General features: G+C 35.9%; 1 protein-coding gene across 8 annotated transcripts in view; it reads right to left on the reverse strand.

The window, feature by feature from the left end:
- Positions 1-13477, reverse strand: part of LOC105483320 (solute carrier family 38 member 11) — a 56202-nt gene that overhangs the window by 11581 nt on the left and 31144 nt on the right. For 7 of the 8 annotated variants that reach the window (XM_011744135.2, XM_011744136.3, XM_011744141.3 and 4 more), the window contains 3 exons: positions 5171-5241; positions 4369-4530; positions 854-966 (listed from right to left, as the gene is read on the reverse strand). In XM_011744135.2, coding sequence (XP_011742437.1) covers positions 854-966; positions 4369-4530; positions 5171-5241 — 346 coding nt within the window. The remainder of the gene's footprint in view (positions 1-853; positions 967-4368; positions 4531-5170; positions 5242-13477) is intronic. The other variant, XM_011744138.3, reaches the window with a different exon arrangement.

Consider the following 13477-nt stretch of genomic DNA (forward strand, 5'->3'; position numbering starts at 1 on the left):
TGTGGTCCCTGAAAGATCCACTGTGAAGCCAGATCACGTTTTACTGCTCACTGGTAGAGTGGATTTTCAGCTGACAGCATAAGGGATTCCTGACGGCCATGTTATCTAATTTACACCAAATAATGAATTCTCTTTCAGAAAATATTTCTCTACAAATCCAAGTGGAATATATAACACAATTTAGAGCTGACTTTGACAATATATGTATATGTAAATAATATCCTATATATTTGTTATTATTTATATTATTTTATGTTATGTATAGTTGTAAATATATACATCTACATGTATAAATACATAAATAAAATATATCTGTAAAACTAAAAGTTTCAGTTGAACTTTGGTTCTCCATGGAATATAAGATATTTTAGTTTTTAAAAAATAACAAAACCAGTTAGAATCTGTAGATTCTACAGTGCCTTTAATACATGTTGACTGATAAAACATCTAATCAAAAAGACAGTTTTGTAAAACATGTTTTAAACATTGGTACTTAATTTCTTTGTAAGAATGCCTTAAAAGCAACAACTTTAGTTTGGCTATTGCTAAAGGTTGGCAGTCACTTTGGAATGCAGTTGTATAAATATTTGTGCTCATGGTAATATAAGCCAAATCCACCAAACCTAATTTTCAAACCCAACTTTTGAAAAATTGTCTTGTAAACATCTGAATATCAATTCATCTTTAAGCTACATAAATGACTACATTTTATAGTCAAAAAAGAAAATTTTATGAATTATACCATTTGTCGTGCCCTTGGGAATTTGCCAAACTGTATTATTTATAAATCTTCCTAAATTAAATGTGGCAGAGAGATCACCTGGGTAAAGCGTTGGGAAGGAACTGTGCTTACCTCTCTCGTCACAAAGCATTCCATAGGGTATGTCAAAATGACAGTGACACCATAACAAAATCTTCCAAATGTTACCAGGTCATCATTTCTGCAGTAATTTTCAAATAAGTCTCCTAGATAATAATGTAAAATAAGTTCATTTACTAGATACTAAATGTTTGAGATAACTATCTAATAAATGAAATATTAGATATTACAGTCATGCATCACGTAATGGCCCACATATATGATTACAATGCTGTATGTTTACTGTATTTTTTCCATGTTTAGATACACAAATACTTTCCATTCTGTTACAGTTGCCTACATAATTCAGTACAGAAACATGCTGTACAAGTTTATAACCTAGGAACAATAAGCTATACCATATAGCCTAGATGTGTAATAGGTGCTACCATCTAGGTTTACGTAAGTATACTGTATGATGTTTGCACAATGAGGAAATCACCTAACAATGCATTTCTCAGAATGTTTCCCTGTCATTAAGCAACACATGACTTGTAAGTGAATCTCCATAAACTTCATTTCATTTAATTAAGAGAATAGATGACCAGGTCTAAATACAAGTTTTTGAATCCAATAACTATGTAGTTTTTCACTGATTTGAACCAGTACATGCTCCATGTGAAGATAAATCCATCACTGATAGTTTTTCTCTTATTATTTGTTTTTGGTAGATTTGCTGCAAATTTGTACTGACTTCTGAAAAACACTTGATCCATTGTCTTCTTACATCAGAATCAACTCCCTAAATTCTTGGGCACTGGCTTTGTAAACTGGTTTCTGGTCTTTGTTTCTGGTGAGTAAGTGACTTCATTATCTTTTAAAAATGTCTGTTAAAATAAACAAATTTCCTTTTGAAATGCTATTCTTAGATCAAGAACAATCCTGAAAGGAAGAGTAGACCAGTACATCTGGGGAGCTGAATTTCCTGTGTATCATGCTATAGGGTTTCATTGCAACCTTGGGGCCACAGCAAGAAATTCCAAACATATGTTGCCTTTCATGGCATCTCATGAGCCCAAGTGTAAATGCAGTGACTCAAAACTGTGAAAATATGGCTATGTCCCAGAAAGAACATTAAATTTAATAAGTTCCAGACTAGATGATGGACTAAATAGACCTTGAAACAATTCTTATTTAGACACTATATTTCTCAGCTGCCTATGAAGAAATACAGGGATCTAACTAGGGCGCAGATGTCATGTCATCAAAAAACAATTACCTACAACTGTACAGTAGTCCATGGAAGAAATAAAAAATAAATAAATAAATAAAACAACGACTAATGCCGAAACAGAGTATTTAGGCTTGCTTATTTTCTGAATATAACACGCTTAGATGTTAAACTTGTGGTTACCTTTTTAAAATTAAACTTAATTGAAAATTAGGTCAAAGTCACTCAATACTACACCATTTAAAAAGAAGAAAAACTATACCTCTGAACTGTTTTTTTTTTTTTCATTACAAAGCTGAATATCCTAAATAATTTGCCTCTTCCCAAGATTTACTTGAAGTGGCTCTCTCCCCTCCCCCCATCAACTAGAACAAATCTACATTACTTTAGAACATCCCTTTTGGGCAGGAGGGGATTAAAACACAAAGGTGGCAGAAACCTGCTTCAAGGTTGACTGAAAAGATTCCAGTACTCTAAGAAAAAAAGACTGAAGTTCCCCGTTCACTAACCTCCACTAAAAAAAAATAAGCCCTACCATCTTTCCAATAGAAATGTCAGGGAGAATCTTGAGTTCCCACTGCCTCACAAGCTGAAATTTATCTACTGAAAGAGGTTAGAAAAGAAGAATGCAGTATACACCAATTAGACTAGATTCACCCAAGGAGAGGTGGCCTGGAGAAACAATGTCAGCTTATTGCAGCTTGAATCTAAGTATATTTTAAAGAATTACAGCTAGGGGGAAAATGACATCAAACATCTGTCAGCTTTGTTTTATAGAGATTTAATTATATCTGAGCAATTACCACTGATAAAAGCTCCAGGAAGATATAACAAACAAAAAAGGTTTATGTCTTACAGAAAAGGCATTTTAAAACGAAGGTCCTGTACAGACCAGAGCCCACAGGCCATTTGCATTGGCAAACTATGTAGCAATAGTGACACATGGCAATGCTTTGAAACACAATTCTTATCAGAACTTTCAAGGTCACTTTGTTACCGCAGTCTAGTGGCACACGCATGTATTATATTTTTGACTGCATTTGAATTTTGCTAAACATTATTTTTTGAAGTCATCTTCCTTCATTTCCTGAGAAATATTTGCCTAAAATCATAGTGATCTGTAACCTCTGTTCAGAATAAGGCAGCCATCCTTCCAAGAGCACCCAAGTTTTCAGAAAACTAAGCTAATGGGAGCTGAGGCAAAGGCACAACTTTCAGAGGGTCACAGTTGACCAAAATAGGGGAGGCAGAAAGCGGATGGAAAGAAAATTGAACCTGAGAGTCAGAAGACTTGTTTTCTGGTTTGTCACCAGCCAGCATGAGCGAGTTACTTCATCTTTTTGTGTTTTAATCAGGGGGTAGAACTAGTTATTCCACTTCCCTTCAAAGGGTTATTTGAAGGTCAATGAGATAATAGACCTGCAAGAGCTGTGAAATACGTGAATCGCAGCCTATTGCTGGACTGTCCTGAATATTACACTACATTGATGATTGAATGTAAGGGTCAAGGGAAGTAGAAGAGAGGACTGCTCAGTTGTTGGGCCTGGGTGAATGCAAAAAAAGAGAGAAGTATCTTTGGAGGGAGGAAGAAAAGGTCTGGTTTTAAGGGAAACATAATGTTTTGTGATTAAAACAAATACAGAACAACTGAGTAGAAATGTCCTATAGGCAGCAGGTTGGAGACAAAGAGAAAGCTCTGGGTTAGAGTCAAAACAATGAAAATATCTGGAAAATTGTTTGAGAGAAGAGCAAACAATATGAAGGTCTGGGTTAGAGTTAAAACAACGAAAATATCTGGAAAACTGTTTGAGAGAAGAGCAAACAATATGCTTGAGACCTTTATCTGGGTGGTGTGGGATGGAGTGGAGTGGGAGATTAGAGAGGGTACAGAAAAAGAAAAGAGAAAAAAATTAACAGAGAGAAAGAATAAAACTCTTTCCTCTAAGGGAGGAAAATTTGAGCAAAGAAAGGAAGTTCAGTATTGGTAAGTGATTCAGAGAGATTCAGGAGAATCCAAATCGAGGTTGTTTGAAGATTGGGAGGCCACTGGTACCTTTGAAAATCAAGCTGCAGTGGAGGAAAGCCAAAAGTCGTGTCCTGGGAAGTGACAGTGTGTAGAAGGAGAGAGTATGGGCTACAGAACTAAATTGAGCAGTTTAAAAAGGTAAAAATTAGGAAATAGACAGCAGGGGGCAGGAGGATAGACAGAATGGGTGGAAGAGAGTAATCTTGGAAATAGAACACTGGGCATACTTGTACAATAAGGAGTAGAACATTGGGTATTCCGGTACCAACGCACATCAACACTATAACACTATAACTGAATCTCTCACTTTACCTTGGGTGAAGCCAGTAAATGTCAAGTATCCACATGTAGCAAAGAATATACAGATAAATACAGAAATCACGATGGACATATGGATAAGGCGGGACCACTTAGCTACTGTGGGTTCTTCTAAAGAACTGTAAACTAAGAAGGAGTTATGGTGGCAAATAAATGCTGCAATACAAAAAAAACACACACACAAAAAAGCATTATTAAAGCAAGCACCAGGGTTTTCTTTTTTAGTTCTGAAATTCAGAGACATGTACTACTTTAGATGCCAATGAACTGCAGTTTAAATATACAAATTTATTAATATGTCAGCAAATAATTTTTCTAATAGTTCTAGAAATGAGACCATTCACATCAGGCTTATATGGTCTTTTCACGTCACTCTTGATATAAACCAGGCCAGTCCAACCTTCTCTCCCATTTTCCTTTTCCTAATGACCCTTCCCATCTTAAGGAAAATCTAAATACCATCATTTTCATTCTGTGGCTTCCTTTGCCATTTGGGACATAATAAAGGGTTTGAAGAAGTCCATAACACTTGCTAGCTTTCCAAGTTAAGAAACAAGATGACTGTAATGAGTTTTCTGCATGAGAAATAGATTTCTTCAAATTGAAGCAAATTTTAGTGATGAGTGAGAAAAGTTTGAGCCTAATTTTATATTGGCACAAACTAGATCATATGCTGCTAATAGGAAGTCTAAAACTTAGGACATCTGCTATCCAGACATAAATATGAAACATAGCACTTTTTTCATGGAACAGAGAACTCCACATTGAGAAAGGGCCTTTGAAACCAAATACTCACCAAAAGACATAACCCCGACCGCTTGAATGGCATTGGGCTTTGCAAATACCCAAGCATCTTCTGTTTTTGGTCTAGAAGAAAAATCAGTTAACTTGATAAATTATTAAATAAATTCAAGCATCAGTATATCAGATAACAAGAAACAGTATCACAAATATAAACTGAGTGTCTTTAAGCCAGAAATTAATAAGGGGCTCCCATTAATCTTGTGTCACCATGAATACATTTCCCAGGAGCATGAGTGTTCTCTCTTAACCCCAGTCCTCTAAAATGTATCTCAAATACTTGGACGGATTCTATTTTTACATATGTAAAATATCCAGACTCTGTAATCTTGTGAATTTGTTTATTTGCTCATCAATTTAACAGAAAGCACTGATTATACACCCACCAGTGAAGCTACTTTTTGAGGGAGATACAAAAATTAATAATGCCCAGTTACTGCTGTTCATTCTGCTCTTATTTTTTTCAGGCTTAACCTATCCAAGAAAAATTTAGTTGGCACTAAAATTTATTGAGGGAGGTAAACATGAACTAATGCTAATTGAGGATGTACTATCTTCTAGAAACTCTACTGTGTTATCTCATTTAATTTTCACAATAACACTTAAGAATTATCATCACCATTTAACACATGAAGAAAATCAAGCTCTGGATGGTGATATAATTTGCCAAGCTTCCACAAATAATGAGTGAAGAAGCTGAGATTTATCTTCTTGGTTTATTCATTGCCATATTTTTTCCGGGCTGTACCATCTGACAGTGGCCTCAAATTCCCACCTGTAGATATATTTCTCAAGGGTATTTTGGAAATATATGCACTTTAAACAGCTTGAAACAGGCTACATCCTAGTGGAATTAAAATATTTGATATTGGCAGTGATAGGTGTACCTGGCTCACACACCCTGAGTAATGATGAACAGCAGAGGCTCTAAGGTCATTAGCCTAAATTGTTCTTCTGGCCTCCTTCCACTTATTAGCTGTGTGATTTTAGGCAAGTTACGTGACTTCTCTGTGCTTCAATTTCAACATCTATAAATTGAGGATAATTGTAGTATCTAACTCATTAAGTCACTGTGTAGATTAAATAAGATAAAATATGTAAAACTTCTGGAAGAGAGTTTATCACATAGCACGTGTTCAATAAACAGTCATTAGTATTAATATTATTATCCGGCATTATTAATAAAGGTAGCAAAAAGTCTAAAAGTATGGTCAACTTCCTTGGGAAGGGAAGGCTCGAGTGAGACTCAGAACAATGCATGAAGAATGGAACAGGGAGATTCCTAGGAAGCATGAAAAGGCACTGGGTGTTTTCAATAAAAAACAGGAATTCATTCTAAAGATGAAGACCCATCTATTTCATAAGTTTGTTTATTCATTCTCTGTGTAAAGAAGGTACACACAAAAAAATCGTGTTTGTTATCCACACCTTGTGGGATTTATGCATTATGTTATCTTTTTTCCCATGTATGAAACAAGCAGTTACAGACACAAAGAAACTTTACAGAAAGGCTGGCCTGTAAGGGTAGGCCACGGATTGTTATAAGACTTGCTCCAAGTCCCAGTTTTGGGAGTGGGAACTACTGCCACCTGCTGCCTCCACTACTCTAAATGCAGTCGACATTAAAAGTAGCATAACCTGTTAAATTCCAAAGTTAATGTGAAAAAAATACATATTTTGTACATGATCCTTAGAAAATGATTTAGATCAGGCAGCTCTAACAGTTGTAGAAACTTGAGGATTCTCTAACTTTACAATATGTTTTAAATGGTATGCTTTCCCTCTTATGGTTTTTGCACTTGGAAAATATTCCCTCTTACTCCCCAACCCCAGTACAGATTGTGGTGGTGTCCTACTTTTTAAATCTTATATTAGTAATAAAATGTAGAAGTTTAGTTTTCATTTTTTCTCTTCCATTTAAATTTTTTCCTTAGGTCCATATGGTTCCTTGGGTATATTCCCGGAGTGTGAAACAATACCTAGAGATAATTTTGGATTTTCTCTGTTCATCATAATGATGATGATTTTATAAGATGGAAAGTGCCAAAAAAGATGTTACAGATAGGAAAATGCATATGTCTAAATCTAGGGAAAGAGAAGGAAACAGATATTGAGTATGGCTTTCCAATCATTTATAAAATAGCCTACGATTGAGTTCCAGATACAACCAGTTGTACAGGAAAAAAAAAGAGAGAGAAGAAAGTTCTTGGGTATATTTTATGAGATTGCTGAAACTTTGAAACTCAACCTGGATGAAAACATAAAGTTATAGACCTTTTGACTTTAAACTGTAAATGTTGAAATATGAAATAAAATGTTTCCAAATGCCATCAAGCAATTTATAAGATAAGGAATTACGACTATGATTTTTTTTCAATAAATGCAAGGGGAGTTTAATAACAAAATATTATTATAATCAATATTTATTAATAGCTGTTATATTAATAGATATTAGTGTAATTTACCACATTAACAGATTAATGAAGGAAAGAAGCTTATGACCATTTCAAAATATATAGAAAAGCATACAACTCAGTATTTATTTTGAAAAACATGCTGAGGAAACTAATAATAAAATAGAACTTCCTTTACTGGATAAGGAATGTCCACCAAATCCTACAGCAAATGACATACTTAAAAGTGAAAAGTTCAAAATATTCTACTTAAGGAATGAAATCAGATAGGATGTTCAATATCACTGCATTTGGAATATATTATTGATATTCCTAGCTAATTCAATAAAATAAGTGATGTGTAATCACTGAAAAGATTGTGTAAATTATTTGTGCACAATATAATTATGCATATGGAAAATAAGCATATTCAGCAAGGTTACTGGATACAAGTTCAATACACACAAAACATCAAGTGGGTGGATGTACACTAACAACAACCAAATAAAATGTTTTTTTAAGTGTCAGTGACAACAAAAACACTAAATACTTTAAAAGATGTGCATGATGTTAATGTCATGTTAAACTTTTATTTAAAGACACAAATAAATGGAGAAATACACCATATCCATACATACAAATGGGAAGACTCAATATCATATAAACATCAATTTACCCCAATTAATTTTTAAATTCAAATATAATAAAATACAGAAAAAAATAAATCAAAGAATAAAATACAATATTGAGGCTGGGCATGATGGTTCACGCCTGAAATCCCTGCACTTTGGGAGGCCGAGGCAGAAGGATTGCTTTGAGTTCAAGACTGGCCTGGGCAACACAGGGAGATCCAGGCTCTACAAAAAATTAAAACATTAGCCAGGCATGATGGTGTGTGCCTATACACCCAACTACTTGAGAAGCTGTGATGGGAGAATCACTTGAGCTTGGAAGGTTGAGGCTGCAGTGAGCCATGATCACCCCACTGCAGTCTAGCTTGGTCAATAGAGTAAGACCCTGCCTCAAAATAAATAAAATAAAATAAATAAAATATTGAAGGAGGGAAAGAAATTTAAAACTCAAAAAAACCCATAATATTAAAAATCATAATAAAGTTAAAGATAATAAAATCAATGGAAGGTAAATATAAAACATCCATATGATAAAATTATTTATATACACATTTAAAAATATACAGGTAAGCTAAAAGCTGGAAGATGACATTGGTCATGCATACACAGTTGTCCCTTGGTATGTGGGAGGGATTGTTTCCAGGACCCTCCAATGGATATCAAAAGCCATGGATGCTCAAGTCCCTGATATAAAATGGTTTAATACTTGCATATAACCTAAGTACATCCTTCCATATAATTTAAATTATCTCTAGATTGCTTACAATATCCAATACAGTGTAAATTCTAGGTAAATAGCTGTCATACTGTATTTTAAAATTTGTATCATTGTTATTGTCATATTGTTATTTTTAATTTTTTTCCAATATTTTGTCCACAGTTGGTTGTGTCTGCACATGCAGAAGCTGTGAATACAGAGGGCTGTGATCAAGAAATACTATACAGTGTATACACAGTACTCCCCTCTTATCTATAGGGTATATGTTCCAAGATATAACCTTGCAAGGTATCCTATTTACAGCCTAGCAAATGCCCCCTGCCCAAATGAAATAACTTCCCTAGGCCAGGTGTGGTGGCTCACATCCATAATCCCAGCACTTTGGGAGACCGAGGGAGGTGGGTCACAAGGTCAGGAGTTTGAGATCAGCCTGACCAACATGGTGAAATCCCGTCTCTACTAAAAACACAAAAATTAGCTGGGCGTGGTGGTGTGTACCTGTAATCCCAGCTACTCAGGAGACTGAGGCAGGAAAATCGCTTGAACCTGGGAGGTGGAGGTTGCAGTAAGCAGAGACTGTGCCCCACTGCACTCCACTCCAGCCTGGGTAACAGAGCGAGACTCCGTCTAAAAAGAAAGGAAGGAAGGAAGGAAGGAAGGAAGGAAGGGAAGATAGAACTTCCCTAAGGCAGAAAATATATTTTAAATAAAATGTTTGAATTTTAATTAAACCCCCATGCAAATTAATAATCAAAAGTTAAACTTGGACACCCAATTAAACATGTGTAGATGGGCCACATAAGTTTATCTTTTCTCTTTTCTGAGACCCCACTAAAATGCTACTAAAGAAATTTAAAAGAGGAATAAATTCATGAGGGAAAGGATAGTGGAAGAAGAGATATCTGAGGAGAAGACACTCTGTGAAAAGGAAACTGCATACTTCTGTGGTGACTATTGAGAGCAGAAGATGTTGCAGCCGTGTAGAGGGAGCTCATGATGAGAAAGAGGTGATTCACTTTACAAAACCCCTGGATGTGGAGGACTCAGAGATACCAGAAAGCGACCGAGAATGCTCCAACAAAAGGAGAAAGGAAAGAAAATGGAAGAGCTGGGATCATGGATAGAGGGTATATAACACAAAAAGGAGGTAAAAGGAAGTCCTAGGAGGATCGTGGGGGAGCAAAGTGAGAAAGCAATCTGCCTAGAATGGAGGGCAGAACAGAAGGCTCTGGGATGGAGGTTTTCAGGAAAAATAATAAAATTAATAGATTATATGTTTTGGCATCTGGAAAAGAAGTAACAAAAATGACCAAATTTAAAAGCTAAACTGAATATCCAGATAAACACAAAACCGAAATCGAGTGGTAATTGTAGAGAAAACAAAGGGAAAAGTGTACAAGAAGAGAAACCTAAACTTAATTTTAAAAGTTGTGGTATTCTCCATGTATGTAAGAAGAGGAAGGATAGCTTGAGAGAGCTAAATCTTCATCTACTGTAAGAGAAGATAACAGTGAGACACCAAAAAAGGCACTTAGAATCACATTACTTAGAAATAGAGATGTGAATGCCAAGAGATAAGGAGGCTTAAAGGGTTGAAATAAAACAGGTTTTGGTAGGAGGCTACTCTATTTCATTAAAAGTCATTTGTAATCTTTGACTTTATAAAATCAGGTTAATAAATTTTCTTTTCTTTTCTTTTACTTTATTTTATTTGTGAGACAGGGTCTCACTGTAACCCCAGGCTGGAGAGCAGTGGTGTGATCATAGCTCACTGCAGCCTCAAACTCCTAGCCTCAAGAGATCCTCCAGCCTCTGTCTCCCAGGTAAGCTAGGACTATAGGTGCATGTCACCACACTTGGCTATATTTTTAATTTTAATTTTTTTTTTTTTTTGCAGAGGTGGGGGTCTTGCTATGTTGTCCAGGCTGGTCTTGAACCATTGGTCTGAGGGATCCTCCTGCTTTGGCCTCCCACAGTGCTGAGATTACAGGTGTGATCCATCTTGCCTGGACTGTGAATGTATTCTTTTGAGAAAAATAAATACATCGAATAAATGCAAATAAAAACAACATTGAGAAGAAGCAGAATTCCTTATCATACCTTAGAAAGCTTTAAAAAGATCTAGGCAAATAATGAAGGCTACTGTAAAATTTAGATCATTTTAACAGCAATGATTCAAGTGTTTCAAAATATTTTAGTACTAACAAAAATAGGAACTGGCTTACAGCAGTTTGTAGCCTTAGAACAGCAAACACTTTTAAAATTAATTGCTTCCCTTACCCTGGAAAATCTAAACGAATGCTTCATTATATATTTTTAATAAACCGTTTGTGTTTACGGGGGTTGCGGTGGGAGATGGAGAGCTTTGGGGAGTTAAATTCATTTTGCAATATTGTCTCAGTTTGGATTCTTGCATTCTGAAATTTTGGCCTAGTTTTTAACAGGTGAATAACAATAAGGCAACGTAGTAGGAAGCAAGTCCTATCAAAGGGAGCTCCAGTCTCTGCAGACTGATAAAAAGGAGCCTCAGAACTTAAACCTCTGGATCAGGAGAATCAAAAAACATCACGCTTCTCTATGCTACCTGCCCAACCCCTTTCAGTTAAACAGAGGCACTTTCAAATATACAATTCCAGCAGAGCCTGCATTTTTGTTGTAAGAGCCTCATGTATTAGCCTTTTTAGCCAGACACACCTGGGAGTTAAGTGCTTTGGATGACACAAAACAAAGGCTCCATGTTGCCTGTCACACCACAAGTTATTAATGACAAGCAGATCTGGCCACTTCCCCCAGCTCCTGCATCCACTGAAAGCTCTTGTCACTTCCTCATTCTCAGCTCACTTATATTCTGATTCTGTTCTATAGACAACCATGGTTTACATTAATATATAAAGCTGCTCAGGAAAATTCTTCTTAGGAATCACTCTGAATATTAAAACTGATTCATTTAAACACACACACACACACACAAATGGGAAAACCAGTCTATGCTTGTGGATTGGAAGAATCAATATCATTAAAATGACTATACTACCCAAAACAATCTACAGATTCAACACTATTCCTATCCAACATCATTTTTCAAATTTAGGAAAAAAATTCTGAAATTCATATGGAATGAGAAGAGCCCCATTAGCTAAAACAACCCTGAGTAAAAAGAACAAAGCCAAAGGCATCACATTATCTGACTTCAAACTATACTATGAGGCTACGGTAACCAAAGAAGCGTCGTACTAGTATACAGACACATAGACCAGTGGAACAGAATAGAGAATCCAGAAATAAAGCCACACACCTACAACCATCTGGTCTTTGACAAAGTCGGCAAAAATAAGCGATGGGGAGAGGATTCCCTATCCAATAAGTGGTGCTGAGATAACTGGCTAACCACATGCAGAAGAATGAAACTGGACCCCTACCTTTTTCCATGCACAAAAATTAACTCGAGATGGATTAAATATTTAAATGTAAGACCTCAAACTATAAAAATCCTAAAGAAAACCTAGGAAATACCCTTCCCGACATTGGCCTTGGCGAAGAATTTATGGCTAAGTCCTCAAAAGCAATCACAACAAAAACGAAGACTGACAAGTAGGACCTAATTAAACTAAAAAGCTTCTGCACAGCAGAAGAAACTATCAACAGACTAAACAGACAACCTACGGAATGGGAGAAGATATTTACAAACTATGTATATGACAAAGTTCCAATATCCAGAATCTGTAAGGAACTTAATTCGACAAGCAAAAACCAAATAACTCCATTAAAAGGTGGGAAAAGGATATGAACAGACATTTCTGAAAAGAAGACATACAAACAGCCGATGAACATATGAAGAAATGCTCAACATCACTAATTATCCAAGAAATGCAAATCAAAACCACAATGAGATACCATCACACACTAGTAGAATAGCTATAATTAAAAAGTGAAAACAAACGAACAAACAAAAAAACATGCTTCCAGCCTGGGCAATGTAACTGGGACCCCATCTCTACAAAAATAAAAACATTAGCCATGCGTGGTGGCACACACCTATAGTCCCAGCTACTTAGGGGGCTGAGGTAGGAGGATTACTTGAGCCTAGAAGGTCAAAGTTGCAGTGAGCCATGATTGCACCACCGCACTACAGCCTGGATGACAGAGCAAGACCCTGTCTTGAAAAATAAAAAATAACAAATGTTAGTGGGGCTGTGGAGAAAAGGGAACACTTATACACTATTGGTGGGAATGTGAATTAGTTCAGCCATGGTGGAAAGCAGTTTGGAGATATTTCAAATAAATTAAAACAGAACTATCATTCAGCAAAGGAGTTCCATTACTGGGTACATACCCAGAGGAAAATAAATCACTCTACAAAAAAGTCGCATGTACTTGTATGTTTACCACAGCAGTACTCGCAATAGCCAAGATGTAAAATCAATCTAGGTGCCCATCAACATTGGATTACATAAAGAAAATATGGTACATATACACCATGGAATCCTATGCAGCCATAAAAAAGAATGAAATCATGTCCTTTGCAGCAACATAGGTGCAGCTGGAGGCCATTATCCTAA

This window comes from Macaca nemestrina, chromosome 11 (assembly GCF_043159975.1).
Source record: "Macaca nemestrina isolate mMacNem1 chromosome 11, mMacNem.hap1, whole genome shotgun sequence".
Taxonomy (NCBI): Eukaryota; Metazoa; Chordata; class Mammalia; order Primates; family Cercopithecidae; genus Macaca; species Macaca nemestrina.